The 14179-nt window shown below is 33.8% G+C and overlaps 4 protein-coding genes across 11 annotated transcripts; 2 read left to right on the forward strand and 2 right to left on the reverse strand.

Moving 5' to 3' along the window:
- The first annotated feature begins 398 nt into the window (after nucleotides 1-398).
- Nucleotides 399-4339, forward strand: LOC127243533 (uncharacterized). Of its 5 annotated transcripts, none has more exons than XM_051263611.1 (6): nucleotides 399-770; nucleotides 1648-1693; nucleotides 1930-2112; nucleotides 2724-3069; nucleotides 3155-3306; nucleotides 4041-4339. In XM_051263611.1, the coding sequence occupies exons 1-6, from the start codon at nucleotides 763-765 to the stop codon at nucleotides 4311-4313; spliced, it is 1008 nt and encodes a 335-aa protein (XP_051119568.1). In that variant the 5' UTR covers nucleotides 399-762; the 3' UTR covers nucleotides 4314-4339. The 5 variants fall into 5 exon arrangements, with proteins under 5 accessions (XP_051119568.1, XP_051119570.1, XP_051119571.1 ...); XM_051263613.1 differs by having other exon boundaries at nucleotides 404-770; nucleotides 1568-1693; XM_051263614.1 differs by having other exon boundaries at nucleotides 404-770; nucleotides 1595-1693.
- LOC127243535 (uncharacterized) lies at nucleotides 2721-6980 on the reverse strand. Of its 3 annotated transcripts, none has more exons than XM_051263618.1 (4): nucleotides 6699-6979; nucleotides 6570-6617; nucleotides 6362-6471; nucleotides 2721-3427 (listed from the first exon to the last, which is right to left on the reverse strand). In XM_051263618.1, the coding sequence occupies exons 1-4, from the start codon at nucleotides 6892-6894 to the stop codon at nucleotides 3419-3421; spliced, it is 363 nt and encodes a 120-aa protein (XP_051119575.1). In that variant the 5' UTR covers nucleotides 6895-6979; the 3' UTR covers nucleotides 2721-3418. The 3 variants fall into 3 exon arrangements, with proteins under 3 accessions (XP_051119575.1, XP_051119574.1, XP_051119573.1); XM_051263617.1 differs by lacking the exon at nucleotides 2721-3427 and adding an exon at nucleotides 4319-4870 and having other exon boundaries at nucleotides 6699-6980; XM_051263616.1 differs by lacking the exon at nucleotides 2721-3427 and adding an exon at nucleotides 4319-4959 and having other exon boundaries at nucleotides 6699-6980.
- A 1126-nt stretch (nucleotides 6981-8106) lies between these two features.
- On the forward strand, nucleotides 8107-11176 carry LOC127243438 (uncharacterized). 2 transcript variants are annotated; one of them, XR_007836997.1, is made up of 3 exons: nucleotides 8107-8353; nucleotides 10278-10921; nucleotides 11005-11176. XR_007836997.1 is itself a non-coding variant. In XM_051263450.1 (2 exons), exons 1-2 carry the CDS (start codon nucleotides 8223-8225, stop codon nucleotides 10741-10743), a joined length of 597 nt encoding a protein of 198 aa, XP_051119407.1. In that variant the 5' UTR covers nucleotides 8107-8222; the 3' UTR covers nucleotides 10744-11176. The 2 variants fall into 2 exon arrangements, 1 of the variants encoding a protein (XP_051119407.1); XM_051263450.1 differs by having other exon boundaries at nucleotides 10278-11176.
- A 180-nt stretch (nucleotides 11177-11356) lies between these two features.
- Nucleotides 11357-14103, reverse strand: LOC127243437 (probable cinnamyl alcohol dehydrogenase 1). The gene is made up of 6 exons (XM_051263449.1): nucleotides 13960-14103; nucleotides 12814-12927; nucleotides 12513-12743; nucleotides 12084-12372; nucleotides 11855-12005; nucleotides 11357-11777 (listed from the first exon to the last, which is right to left on the reverse strand). Exons 1-6 carry the CDS (start codon nucleotides 14040-14042, stop codon nucleotides 11581-11583), a joined length of 1065 nt encoding a protein of 354 aa, XP_051119406.1. The 5' UTR covers nucleotides 14043-14103; the 3' UTR covers nucleotides 11357-11580.
- Nucleotides 14104-14179: the final 76 nt, after the last annotated feature.

Consider the following 14179-nt stretch of genomic DNA (forward strand, 5'->3'; position numbering starts at 1 on the left):
CGGATCCAAATAATGCATATGTGAGTGTGCGCCGGGTATAATTAATTTTTACTATTTAAAGTTTATATTATAAAAAATATATATTTTTATAAAATATTAAATTAAATATTATTTTATTAATTTTAGACAAAAAAAAAGCGTATTTAAATATTTAAATAAAAAAACCTCTATAACATATCTGTCTCGCTCACTACTAGATTTGTCCAAACTGTTTATAATATAATAATAATATTATTTATTTATTTATATCATTAATAATTATTAATATTAATTTTATTTTATAAAAATTTAATAATATAAGTAAAAGTTATAATTATAAACATATTATTATCATTATTATAAATACAGAATTTACCCTAATCAGTAATCAGTACATTTACACATCCAGACGCCGCAGCCCGCACAATTCGCAGCAGCTTCACTCTTTCTTTTCTTTCACAATTCTTTAATTTCTTCCTTCCTAAGTTCCTCCTCGTAGACCGTCGGTTCAAACCGAAAACCGCCGGTTCGCGGTTTGAGAAAATCACAGACCGAATTCGAACTGTGAGAATGACGGTTTCGGTTCGGTCCGTGCGGTTTTGATTTGAACCGAATGGACAAGTCGACTCACTACTTCTTCTCCCCGTTGCAGCTGTCGCCGGTGAGATTTAACTATTTAACGGTTTTTTTTGCCTTCGATACTTGCTGCTGCTGCCGCCGCCGCCGGTGGTTTCAGAATTGGATCGACCAAACAAGATTTTACTTAGATTTTGAGCTTCAATAATGAAGGGGTACGCTACTTCCGATTTGGTTTCCTTTTCTTCCTCTCTGTAAAATTTATGACGTTTTCACTGTCTTCTTCCGATTTATGAAATTCGTGCTAATTTGTTAGCCTTTTCTTGGTGGGGATAGAGATAATTATTTAATTAATTATCTTGAAATGATGCTCATCTATTGAATTTCAATTCTCTATCGACTGGAACTTGTTCGATGATTTGTCAGTTTTTTGTATTTGAAATATTGTTGAATGAACAATTAGGTTTCATTACAAATCCACGCCCTAGCACTGGATGTGATGATAAAATCGTGATAGAGATCAATATTGACATACATATCCATCTACTTACTGCCTCAATTGACAATACATTGATTTTCTCGTGATTTGTAAATTTGTCCTCCATTTGATTGATATCTGGAAAGAGGAGCATAATTTGGGGTGATTGGTCTTCTGCCTTGTTATGTTGCATTGGATTCGATCCCTTGTTCGAGCCTTCTAGTTCACTACAAGTCTTTGACAAGGTTCTTATGTCTATGGAAGTTGGAATTGAGATCTTTCGATTTTTGCAAGAATTAAATTCCAATATTCCATAATCCATACATCAATCATTGTAGAGTTTCTTTTGATTCATCTATTTCGGTTTCCATGATTTTTTGTTGTCATGGTACAGTTTGATTATTGTTTTCATCATCAATTCATCACGATTATGAAAAGATAGCACTAGATATATAGAATGTGTCTACTAGAGGCTTTTTAAGTTAATTTTGATATAGACAGTTCTTTAATGTTGAACTAAACTTGATATGACAGCATAAATACTATTGCTTGATCATGTAGCTGTTGGCCCCGGGAGAAGGAATCTCTCTTTAATTTTTCATTATCTATCCTAGGCTCGAGTTCGACTGGGAAGGGTCGCCACGGTTTGCACCCCATAAGGTCATAAGTTCGCCCACCACATCAACTCGATGATCCACATTATTATTTATTTTTATTATTTTACTTAGTTAATAGTTTCAAAGTTGAATACAATAATGTTCATTTTGGAACATCTTAATTTGTTAATTGTAGTCCTTTAATTTCTGCTGCTACTTGAATTCTAAATTCATCTATTGAAATTTTCTCCGTCCACTTTTCTTCTCTTGAATTGATTTTGCTGATAGAATTCTTGACAGGTGTTTGCTGAACTCAGTTCGATTGCTGGAATTACCAGCGGACATTCCATAGCTAAGAATTCACTTACTGCGTCATTCTATAAAAATATCAGTGTTTTGTTCAGGTCAGATTTGGAAATGGTTCTTCATCCATTTCAAGCGCAGATTGTAGTGATGTTTCTTACGATTTTTGGCTCTTCCTATGTAAGTGGGTTATCGAAACTTTTGCTTACTTGACCATGGAGATTTTTGTGCAAATCTAGAGCATAAACCATTATTTAGCTGTTTCTTGCATCATTTCATTTAGTTCTGTAACATATTTTCAGATGTAATGTTATGCACCAACGATTTTGTTGCAATAGCTGTAAGTTTAGTGTCTGGTATTTGGTTAATTTGCATCTCAAATTGAATAGATTTTCTTCAGAGGGTTTCTAGGACTCTTGAATTTATGGAACTTATCTTTCCAATACAAATTCAAACTTGAACGTTAAGTATCATTTCAATTTTTTACTCCTTTACATTCATACCAAATGGCTGAAGTTGTTTTTATTGCGTTCAGATATAATTTTGCTGCTAAACTGAACAGGATTTCTTGATTTGGCATAAAGGATTGCAGCTTTGTCGATTGATGTAATTGAATGCAAACATGATGGTTCATTCTAAGTTATAATGTTAGTTGATTATTGAACTTAAATGTGTATGTAGAACATACACAAAAAAGGTCAATTTTTTCACAAGTTTAGTTTAGGTGGACTGCATTGAAATTCTTTTGTTTAGGATACGGGATTTTGCTGACCTTCTTCTGCCTCATGCAGGGCCGAGCAGGTTTTGTGGAGAAATACATTTCGCAGAGTTATTTTGAGAAATATGATAGTTTGATAGATTCAAAATTCAGTCAGTTTATAGCAGAGGAAATCCCACTTGGCCTGTGCATTGTGCGCAGAGATGGAAACTGCATTACACCTACATTGTCTACTCTACATCGAGATGTCATCGGTGAAGGTTCTCATCGACGATTATCATCTTCGATCACCTTTAAGTTTCAGCCCAAGGTCGAGCCTGATCTGACTGGTCAATCTTGTAAACTTATTGTCATTGAAAGACTACCCTCTGGTGTGTTTGCAGATCCGTTCGAGCTTCAGCATCTTATCCAGCGTGGCGGTATATAGTTATTGCAATCTTAACTTACTTTTTCCCTTGATTCTTGTAAGACAAGGTTTATTAGCTTGTGGTCTTTTTCTTGCAGTGTTTGCCGATGCAGCTGTCTTTGGCGACACAAATTTAGAGCTACCCTCTTTCCGGTCAAATCAATCTGTTGTGGAAATACACATGAACATTGCCTCTAAAGAATCCCAATTGGGACTTAATCTCGAAGTTCCTTTGCACGCACGGTATCAAGTAAGAAATACAAGCATAGCTTAAAGTTTCAATATAAGTAGTATCCGTAAACTTGCACTTTCGCGGACGGATTTTTGATAAATGATTGCCAACAATGTGTTCAAGAGCTATATTACTGTATCTGGAAAATTTTGAAAATAGTAAAAAGTTAACTTGATAAGATACTTTGTGCAAAAAAATTCTTTCGAAACATTACTGCTGAATAACAGTACTAAAAGTTCTAAAAGTGTTTATGTAAAGAGAGTGGTCGGCCAAGTTAAATTTTAAACTTCTATGAAACTTGATATGTTTTAATATGTATTTTTAATTTATTGGGGACTCCCGTATGTTAAAATAATAATAATGATTCGCATTTCTAATAGCTTAAACTTTTAGGTGAGACGACCATAATAATTTATAAATGTGTAAGTAATTAATGATACACGAATCCCTAATGGTTTAAGTTTTTAGGTGGAACGGTTATTCAGATCATCTAAGATGATCACTTCGAATACAATTTTTTTTTTCTATTTTTACAAATACATAAATTTTATACATTAATTTTATTTCTAGAAAGTTCTGCAGTGTGATGTGTTCGTATTTTTACAAGTTGAGTAGTCGAGTAGCTCGACTATTTACACCTCACCTCCGGTATTGTATTAGTAGGCATTATATACAAAAGCATGTTCTTGATTTCTACTTGCCATTTTTTCGACCTGAAAATTTCTGAACTTCTCGATTCTCCTGATCAACAGCCATTGGGAGACGAAGGGTATTCGAGGGTTGAGTTTGGGAAACCCGATTGGGTTATGTGTTGCAGCCCCGAAGGTAATGTGAGTTGCGCCTTAATGCTTGCAGACCGTATTTCAGAGAGTCGGGTTACATGGGAGATACCGTGCGGGATGAAAAAACATGTGGGAGTTGTGTCTAGTGTTACTTTTGGGTTTGCTATTATGGCTGCCTTGCTTATCATACTGGCTTCTGTTTGCTATTCAGACAACAACAATTTCTTGCTCTCGCAAGATTGATTCGATTATATATTATTTTTTTTTTTTTTTTTTTTTTTTTTTTTTTTTTAAGGCATTCTTTTTGTAACTTATGTTCTTTGTTTGATGATTTGCTAAATAAGGTTTTGTTATGTTGTATTTTTAATGTGGAATTTAGTAGCTGGTATTTTAACGGCAGATAGTGTAAATAAATACTCCTTCCATTTGGGCTATTTATACTATAATATTAAGGCATGAAGAGTTATATATATATATATATATATTTTTTGTTTAATTGTTTTACATAATTCAATAGTCATTTTTATGGTTTAGTTTATTTATGTCATTATTTAGTATATATATTTGTTGACGTTTTTTTTAAAAAAATATATATATTCTTAGGCGGAGACTGCTGACAACACACAGCAACACACGGTATTTATTACCCAGCAGCAATCGTCTGCATTCATATAATACAAATACAATACAGCACACCACTAACAATACATGTTATATAGTCTTATACAACACAAATACTAATTAATTTCAACGCACTACTAACTATTATACAACATGCTATAGTTATGAAGCAACATCACCTGTCATTATTATATATAATATGTTATGTATAATAAAATTGTATGATGTTTATATATATCATGGGTTTTAATTTGAACGATTCAGCACCCTGTCCACGGAATATCACATGCAATATTATATTAAATTATTATTTAAAATTACAGTACAATCTAAATACATACACATCAAATGAGGGTCATTTTAGATTAAGCCTCTAATTAAGAACAAAAAATATGTGTCCATGTTGGATTGGTTAGGGCTTATTACATAATTCATCACTCAATTATTGCAACTGTATTATTGTTTTATTTGTTGTCATCTTTAGATCTTATCCACTAATATAATCAAACACTCTTTTTTACTTCTCTATTGTTTCCTTTCAATCATTCTAATTTATAATGCCCTGTTGGTGCATTCATCTCTTGACAGGTTTACTATCTCAATTCAATCATAGGCTATTTTATTTATATATATATATATATATGTATAAATTGAAATGATTAGGGTGGGGTGTTCAATTATAATGCAATATAGACTATTGTTATGTGTTATTAGTAGTTCATATAATATATATTATTGTCAATTTATATTTTATGATCTATCAATTTATATTTGATATATTGTCGACACAATTAACTCTGTAACTGCCAGCTATGTATGATAAGTTGGTTATATATAGACTATAGCTGTATTGTTGATCAAGAAAAGGAGAGGGAAGGTAAATATATTTATATTGATGCATTTATGTTTAATTTAATGACCAATAATATTTGTTAACTAATAGTACACACATACATACAATTAAATTGATAATATTATACGTTTAGCCACGATCTTGAGCTTTCAATATAACATCCAATGAAGCAAATATTATATAGTAAAATATTTAAACATATAAACGAAAATAATAAATAATAATAATAATTATCAATATTACAAACGTTTAAATTTAGTTTAGTTACACATAGCACGAGTTTACCATTTGTTGTTATTATTATTATTATTTTGAAGGTGTAGTTTTCAATTAAATTAAGGGCCATTATTATTATTATTTTCTTTGGAGTGGAGTGATTGACTTAATAAAATATTCTCAATGGGCAAAGTGCAAAATACTCAAAAAGGACCTGCAACCGTTTCACGAGACGTCATAATAACGGTCCGATTCCAGCTGTCTCCCGTTTTTATAGTATCAATTAATTATCTCATTTATTTTTTATAACTAATATAGAAAAATAAAATTTTAAATATTACTACTATTTCATTTATTTTAAATAAGTTTAAAATTAAAATATTTCATTCGAGGTTTATTGATTTTACAGAAACAAATTACACGTGTAATTAATTTCCCAAGTCGCAAACATTTTCCATTTTCAATTTCTAAAAAAAGACAAAAAATGACAGCGATGATTCGAGTCACGGGAAATTTCTTCTTTTTATTTTATTTTATTTTATAATTAAAATAAATACAAAATTAAAAAAAGTATGTACAAAGACAAATCCTAAGCACGTACCATTTTCCGGTGGCGCCGCCGCAGTTTCGCCGCCGCGGAGTGCTTCAAGCTCCTCACAGCCAAAATATCTCCAATTTTCACATTGTTCAAAGCACTACTGTGCTCTGAATCTGGTTGAATTAGAAACAAATCATAATTCCGATTCAACAATTTCTTCAACAGAATTGAAGTGGACGAGAAGGTTCTCGAACAACAGAGAGACAAGTACCTGTAGAACCGGAAATCGTCGTCCTGAATCCGCTGAATTGCGCCATATCTGAAGAAATTAAGAACAAAATTAATATAATCAAAGCATCGAAGGCAGATCAGAGATAGCAGAGGAGAGGAATTTAGTTACCGTATTGCGAGGGATGGTGCGAAGAGAGGTAGAGGATGAGGAAGCAGAAGAGAGTGAGGAAAGGTATAATGTGAAGGTAAACAGCGGTTTGAGGCGCTGTAATCGCCTTCTCCTTCTTCTTATGATCCTCTTCTCCGCCATGGAATTGAAGAAGCTCGTCGTCTTTCACTGGGGAGCCTAGAGATTGTCTCTGCATATTTTCTCCTTCTACTGTGTGTATGTGTGTGAGAGAGACGAAATGTTTCGTTTGTTTTGAATGTGGTTACAGTGTATAATACACTTTGTATATATATATATATATTTAGGGTATAGTGCTTGTAACTATTTGAGTTGAAAATATTTATTATAATTTTATATAATATAATATAGTAATTTTTTGTTTAATAAAAACTAAAATTAAAATTCAGTTTTAATCATATATTGTTCTCTCTCTCTCTCTTTTTTTTTTTTTTTTTTTTTTTATATTTATACATACATTAATACAATATACTTAATATAATATATACACTCATCTATCTATAGAAAAAACTAAATAATTTAATATATATATATATTATACTAACAACAAAAACATATTCATAAAAAAATACAAAATGAACACACTTTTCATACAATATAAAATATTAATTTTCATATATTATGATATAACTTTTTTTTTATACCAGCATAAAAAAATATATTTATCCAAAAATTCAAAATAAGACACATTTTATTTAAAACAAATATACATACATGAATTAAAATATTATACATACATGAATCTATATAATATTATATATATATATATATACATCTTACGTGGGTTAGCTTAAGGCTTAAGGCTTATAAAGTTTCGAAATTTTAATTGATCACGTCATTAATTGATAAATGTATTTTTTTATATTAAATCTAATAAATCTTGTTAATAATATAAAAAAAATAATTTTTATAAATAAATAAAAAATATATTATATATTTTCATAAAAAAAAAAAAAAAAAAAAAAAAACAAAGAATGAACAACCCTATAATTTCTTTTCACATATATACAAATTGTTTTCTAAATATTATATGTAAATTTTTATAGTACTGTGTGTTAATCTGATAGTGGGCTAATAGGCCCAATTCTTATATGGGTCCCACACATCCACGTGTCACTTTTTTTTTACCAGATCGGCCCAGCCCAATTAAACATAAACTGTATGCTCAAATAAATTCAGTTCGAAAACTTTTTCAATGCATAATCATTTTTTTTTTATTATCAATTTTAATTTATAAAATGTTTATAGAAATTAAGAAAATGACTTGTTTCAGAAAGGTGAGAACGGGCAGATCCAGACCGCTCGTTAAAGGTCAAATTCAATCAACGGTGTAGATTAAGCTTTGTGGTGGAAGCGTGGAATACTGTCAAAATGGACTTGGAGCAGAAGTTTCTCGCATCTTCAAATGCCTTGCGATAAACGAAACGAATACGGAATTTGGCTGTGCAATTGCTATTACATCTCGATCGGCGGGGACGGAGGTTTGAGTTATCAGGTTTGGTGAAAATGGTGCTGTGGGAGATCACATTGGGGACGGCGTACTTTTTGGGTCTGAAACGAACCTACAAACTTGCGCTTAAAATCCAGCGGAGGCTCATCACCCCGAAGCATCCCAAAATTCGTCAATTTGTTCAAAGGTATTTCTTATTGTTGGTCAATTTAATTGGTTAAATTTGTGTATTTATTATTTACTTGTGTTTTCGTTCGGCTGTGATCTTCTATGCGGTTAATCGGCGGTGTAATTTTCGTGATGCGATTGTTTTTGTGGTAGCGATCGTTGAATTTGTGCATATTTGTAAGTTGTAGTCTATCTTACATTTCTCTACTTGATTGCTTGATTGTTAGACATGTATCAGTTTCGAAGATTATATTTATCTATTCATTCGAGTGAAGCCGGAAGTAAATGGCATTGAGCATTTGACAAATTCTATGAAATCATAAATTAATTTTCCCTTCCTTATTCGTTTTTAAGGTATTGAAGGATAGTAATTCTCTGTATAATTGGCACCTGATAGGATAAAATGTTCAACGCGATATTGGTACCGATGCCATTTGTATGAACTTTCAAATCCATAAAATTTTGAACTAAGTTTAGTTATATAGTTTATGCAATTGGTGGTGTTTGCTATTTGAAAGATTCTTCTCTTTTCTGTTAACTTGTCTGTCCATAGACAGAGTGCATCATTTTACTAGTTTAGGCAGCAATAGGTTGTAGGAGTTAATTTCAGATTCACTCTGATTGAAAATATCTCATAAGTTTTAATAAGAAGTTAAGAACAATACTATTGTGGGATTCATATGTAGAATTTGGCGTTACGGCTCAATGATAGATGGGTTAGTTTAAAAGAACTTCCAAATCGAGATACCCTTGATTCATAGGAAGATTGTCTTTCATTTGTCTGGGCATTTTCATTTCTTTCAACTTAGTTCTTAACTTTATCTGGCAAGTGTTCTCGCAAATTTAATAAATCATTTAGAAATTAGCCACGGATAAGTGGACTTTCTGATCAACTTCAGCGATCAAGGCATGAATCTAACCTTCATGTTTCTGACTGTCATGTTTTCGTCCTGTGTTTTCTGCTCCTAAGTGTATGCAGAGTGAAACTTTAATGGTTCATAACTGAACTCCATTGAAAATAACCGTTTGGATTAGTGCTTGTGAAAATACTGTTGCAACTGCTTCCAGTGTAGGCTCTATTAGTACATCATATTTCGCTATTCCTTGTGATTAGTTAACCAGCTGCTCCAGAACGGCAGATCCCAGAGTTGAAATGATGATTAAATATATATAGTTAGTGGTATATAACCTTTGAACAATAGGTTTCACATGTGTGAATGTGTGGTAAATTTTGAGGAGTCAATGAACCTTTAGACCATACTGTATTCGCCGACCTCACAAATTACAGATCTGAAGTGATCTTTATTGTGTCTGTTATCCATTGGTGCCTCTTCTTGAGCTGTCAATAATCATTATTTCCTTTTTCAATTCAGGACAATAGTTAGCCATTGGGGTTGGAGGGCTTCAATTTTTTCTGTTAGTTGTGCACTAAAAACTAGTACTAAATAGTACTGTTCTTACTGAATCTAACAAAAAAACTGAATGCTTTTATTGTTTGTTGGCCATCTATCCGATAGATTGATTAATTCATCTGCTTCTACTTCTCCAAACCTCTTCTCACCTCAACTGTGCAACAACTCATAATGCTTTTGATATTTCATATAAACAAAAATGTTGTTGGTAGTAAGATAAAAAGACACGTTCTTCATAGTCCCATTGCCTAGATTACAGTAATTTGGGTATTCCACAATTGTAAATTCATATGTATGATCGGAAAATCTACTACAGGATTCTTGTGCTCAATTGCTCATTGCAATCCTTGGGCCTTCTACAATTGTAAATTTAAGCATTATTTTTCTTTGAACTCCAGTTTTTATCCTTTGTGGCTATGCTGTTAGATCCTATCCGGTTAAGCTCATTATCCGCTTTCAAAATTGTTTATGCTTAACATTTATATACAATTGCTATATCCACAATGCTAATTACGCTAACCTGCTATTCAGACGAACTCGAAATATATTTGATGTGGCTCTCAAAGTTCATCTCAAGATACAAGAACGGGATATTGAAGTTGGTCGAAACCTTGGCAACAGAATCCTAAGATGGCTCGACAGAATGAAACCTGCAGCTAAGATCAGAGGGCCGCCTCCCTCCTACACTAAAGAAAACACCAAAATGATAAATCAGTCCAAAAACTCTTCACTTCTGAACAATCAGGGTGGCTCTTCAAAATACGATGCAAAAAATGCCGACAAGCAATCGGATAGACGGCTGTTTGTTGCTACACGAGATGTCTGGCCCAAATCCCTTCCCACAATTGCCAGGATGATGCAGTCGACTAGGACTTCTGGACATAATATACATTTTAGGCAATTCAGCAGTGGTGGCACTGAGTTTTTCAATGTGAAACACGGGAAATTCGGGGAAGTGACTAGGAATGACATAAGGCAGTGGAGTCTGCATAACTAATCCAACCAATGGTTTCCGGGTTCTTCTCTCATATGCCATAGTGAATATGCAATTTTTGAGAATTTGAGTTTAAAGTAAATCCTGAATTTAGAAAATCGGGCATACCTGGTGAACTTAGGCCACGGAGACTGCCCCCGTTCTTGCCTACGCTGACAGAAGTTTTCGTTCTTCCTAACAGGTAACATCTCTTTGTTTCTGTTCAAAGTACTCTAAATTGATAACTCCTGTGCTCCCGAAATTTATGTTGCTTTTGTTATTGAGATTTAAATGTTAGAGGAATCATCTTCTTGGAGTTGAATCAACTTTTGCGGATTGAAGGCGAATATCGACTGCCCACCTCACAATAATCATAGAAAAACTTGTTCTAAAGCTTCCTCTAGTGTATGTAGTCGAATATTTCTTGTGTCTTTTTGAGGAATGACCGGTCATGTTTCTTGTTACATGAGTTTAGATGCAAAATTTGTGAACTGTGTTGTATCAAGGATTTGTTCGTATGAACGGAAAATGGGTAAAAGGTATTCAATACTATGACTATGAAGTCTTCCCATATATCCAATATGACTTCTTATGTATAAGCTTGCTTGTCGGGCTGTGTCCCAACGCACAATTGTCCTTGAATGAGAAACATCGATCCCCATGGGAGGATAAAATCTTATTTCGTCTTCTTAGATACATGTCAAATGTAAGATCTAAAAAGCGAATAATGAGTGTGTAGAATGCCGAGTCATGTGGCCAATAAATACAAGAAATCTTTGTTCTTGACGCCATATTCGAACCTTTATTACTATGTATCTAACGAGATTGCAGGTAAATTATTTGAGTATGGATCCTCCCAATTCACTTGAGAGAGTTGGCAACATCGATCACAAACCGATACTTGACATCCTTCTTTATCATCCTCTCAAGGGCCTCATTCGAATACTGAATCGGGATGAGTTCTATCTGAGGATAAATCTTGTGGGCAGCGCAGAAATCCAACATTTCTTGCGTCTGCTTCGTTCCTCCTGTTAAACTACCAGCGATCATCCGTGCATCTGCAAGAAATTATTCAGACTTTCATCAACTGCGAAAGCAAAGGTAAATAACATATAACCGTTGTTCGCATTCATACTTAGATTAATGCTTCCTGGATTAAACTTCACTTCACTGGGGAACCCTACCAGAACAAGAACACCGGTAGTCTTCAACAGGGATAGGTATAAATCAAACGAGGTGTCTCCAGAAGCCGTGTTTATGATGAAGTCGAATGATCTTTCCAAGCCCTGCATCAGGAACATATCCCAAAGTTAGAAATAAAGATCTGTTCTTTCAACAAATAAAAGCTTGGTAAGAATTCTTACCGACATCTCCTTGTCATCGGAAGCGATGACAAAGTTATCCGCCCCAAGATGACTCAAAGCTTCTTCCCTCTTAGACACGCTCGTGCTGAAAACTGTTACTTTGAGTCCAAAGGCCTTACCAAACTTCACGGCCAAATGGCCGAGCCCCCCTAGTCCGATGACCCCTAGAGATTTTCCGGAATGTTGATTCATGTTATGTCTTAACATGGGAGTATAGACCGTGATCCCTGCGCAGAGTAGCGGCGCGGCCAACTCTAGAGGGTAATTCTCGGGTATCCTATAGCAGTACCTATACACATATCATCGAATAAATTGTGGATGATCATATACTGTAGAATAAGTTACTAACATCGTTGCAAAGGTAAAAATTCGATCTAGCTATTAAAATCCCGACTAAACTAAATCAACAGTAAGTCAATAGCCGTGTACCTTTGATGAACCACGATGTGGCTCGAATATCCTCCCTTAGTTATGGTACCGTCATAGTCCACACCATCGAATGTGAATATGGATCCCTTGGAGCAATGGACTTCTAAGTGATCGTTGCAATATTCGCATTCCTGGCAAGAATTTACGTATGTCCCGACTCCAACATGGTCGCCAACTTTGTATCTTTCCACATTTGATCCGATCTTTGTGACAGTCCCAACAATCTCATGTCTATAGAGTAAAATGTATATCAGTCTCACAATCTCTGTTAAAAACTACGACTGAAATCTAATCGCCATACCCGGGCACCAATGGATATTTCGAATGCCCTGATTTGTTCCTGGTCCAAGCAACATCGGCGTAACAAACTCCACAGTATAATATTTTCAGCGAAACATCGTCGCTGCCAACAGACCTGTGCAGAAAGAATCACAAGATTCAATTCTATACATATTCAAATGCACTCTTGAAACTAATCTATCTTCAACACAATAAGTTCTTTAACATTACACCTTCTTGCACAACCACACAATTTGAGTAAACATCGACACCAAGCCTAACTATTCAAGAGATGAAAAAGTATCCGAGAGATGGAAATCACAACCAACAAAACACGAAGATCGATTCTTGTAGCAACTCATCAAGGAATCAAAAGTAAGAAATATTGATCAAGATCAAATACAGGTTGCACAAGCCCATAAACTTTAGTAAAGCTAAGGCCCCGTTTGGTTGGAGGGATTTGGCTTTAAGGTATTTCGAATTACTCCTTTAAATCCATCAGTTTCGATCGGCAATGATGTAGATTTCCAAAATCCATCATCTTTAATATTTCACATACTCTTTATACTGTGCCATTTTAATTACTTTACACAGCCAAACAATAGATTTTAATTATGAAAAGTTCTAAATCTGAAGTAAATCAAATCCATTCATTTAAAATACTATCTTAAAACCAAATCCATTGAATCAAACAGGACCTAAGGTTATTTGAACTCTATATTATTAGACAGGGTTCGTCGAAAAACCATAACCACAACAATTCTACATCAGTAGTACTCTATTCATGGATCAACAATTCAATTTCACTATTATATATATATATACACGAATGCTCTTGATCACAGAAGAATCTCTAACTAGTCTACATCGATCATCATTAATCCTATGCATATTACACAATTGATCATCTAAGCTTCTATAATCAAATAAAATAGTTATGCACAAAAATTAAACCCTAGACGACAATACCAACAAGCCAAACTTTTGAAATTGCACAGATTCTAAATAAAACCTAATTTGTATTCATTAATCTAGCTAGCTAGCACCGAAATTGGAAGAAGACACAGAAAATATGCGTAACTGGAGGTCCAAATCCAATCACAAAAAATCGGTGGATCGACGAAATAGATTAAATCGATGGAGAATGGATATGGATATGGAAATTCACCTGCGATTGAATTTGTAAGGCGAGAGGAATCCGGAAGGATCCCTGGCAGCCCATCCAAGGCATTCTCCGTCTTCGCTGCTCATTATTGTTTATGTTTGTGTGGAAGAACTAATGACAGATATCTGTATATACACACAGCTGTAAGTAACCAGCTGCTGACTTACCAGGGTACCCTTATTTTTTAATGAAATATTTGTGAATACCATTTGGTTACTGTTTT

Source organism: Andrographis paniculata, unplaced genomic scaffold (genome assembly GCF_009805555.1).
Source record: "Andrographis paniculata isolate CXL003 unplaced genomic scaffold, ASM980555v1 Contig95END, whole genome shotgun sequence".
Taxonomy (NCBI): domain Eukaryota; kingdom Viridiplantae; phylum Streptophyta; class Magnoliopsida; order Lamiales; family Acanthaceae; genus Andrographis; species Andrographis paniculata.

What these genes read in the sequence shown, in the direction of transcription:
- LOC127243533 (XM_051263611.1), top strand. An exon ending in CACGGTTTGCACCCCATAAG is followed by an intron (nt 1,694 to 1,929) that starts GTCATAAGTTCG and finishes AATTCTTGACAG; the next exon opens with GTGTTTGCTGAACTCAGTTC. An exon ending in GCATCTTATCCAGCGTGGCG is followed by an intron (nt 3,070 to 3,154) that starts GTATATAGTTAT and finishes TTTTTCTTGCAG; the next exon opens with TGTTTGCCGATGCAGCTGTC.
- LOC127243535 (XM_051263616.1), bottom strand. Translation starts at nt 6,894, where the DNA reads ATGCAGAGACAATCTCTAGGCTCCCCAGTGAAAGACGACGAGCTTCTT. An exon ending in GCACCATCCCTCGCAATACG is followed by an intron (nt 6,618 to 6,698) that starts GTAACTAAATTC and finishes TAATTTCTTCAG; the next exon opens with ATATGGCGCAATTCAGCGGA. An exon ending in GACGATTTCCGGTTCTACAG is followed by an intron (nt 6,472 to 6,569) that starts GTACTTGTCTCT and finishes TAATTCAACCAG; the next exon opens with ATTCAGAGCACAGTAGTGCT.
- LOC127243438 (XM_051263450.1), top strand. Translation starts at nt 8,223, where the DNA reads ATGGTGCTGTGGGAGATCACATTGGGGACGGCGTACTTTTTGGGTCTG. An exon ending in ATTCGTCAATTTGTTCAAAG is followed by an intron (nt 8,354 to 10,277) that starts GTATTTCTTATT and finishes CCTGCTATTCAG; the next exon opens with ACGAACTCGAAATATATTTG.
- LOC127243437 (XM_051263449.1), bottom strand. Translation starts at nt 14,042, where the DNA reads ATGAGCAGCGAAGACGGAGAATGCCTTGGATGGGCTGCCAGGGATCCT. An exon ending in CCTTACAAATTCAATCGCAG is followed by an intron (nt 12,928 to 13,959) that starts GTGAATTTCCAT and finishes CTTTCTGCACAG; the next exon opens with GTCTGTTGGCAGCGACGATG. An exon ending in CCGATGACAAGGAGATGTCG is followed by an intron (nt 12,006 to 12,083) that starts GTAAGAATTCTT and finishes TTCCTGATGCAG; the next exon opens with GGCTTGGAAAGATCATTCGA.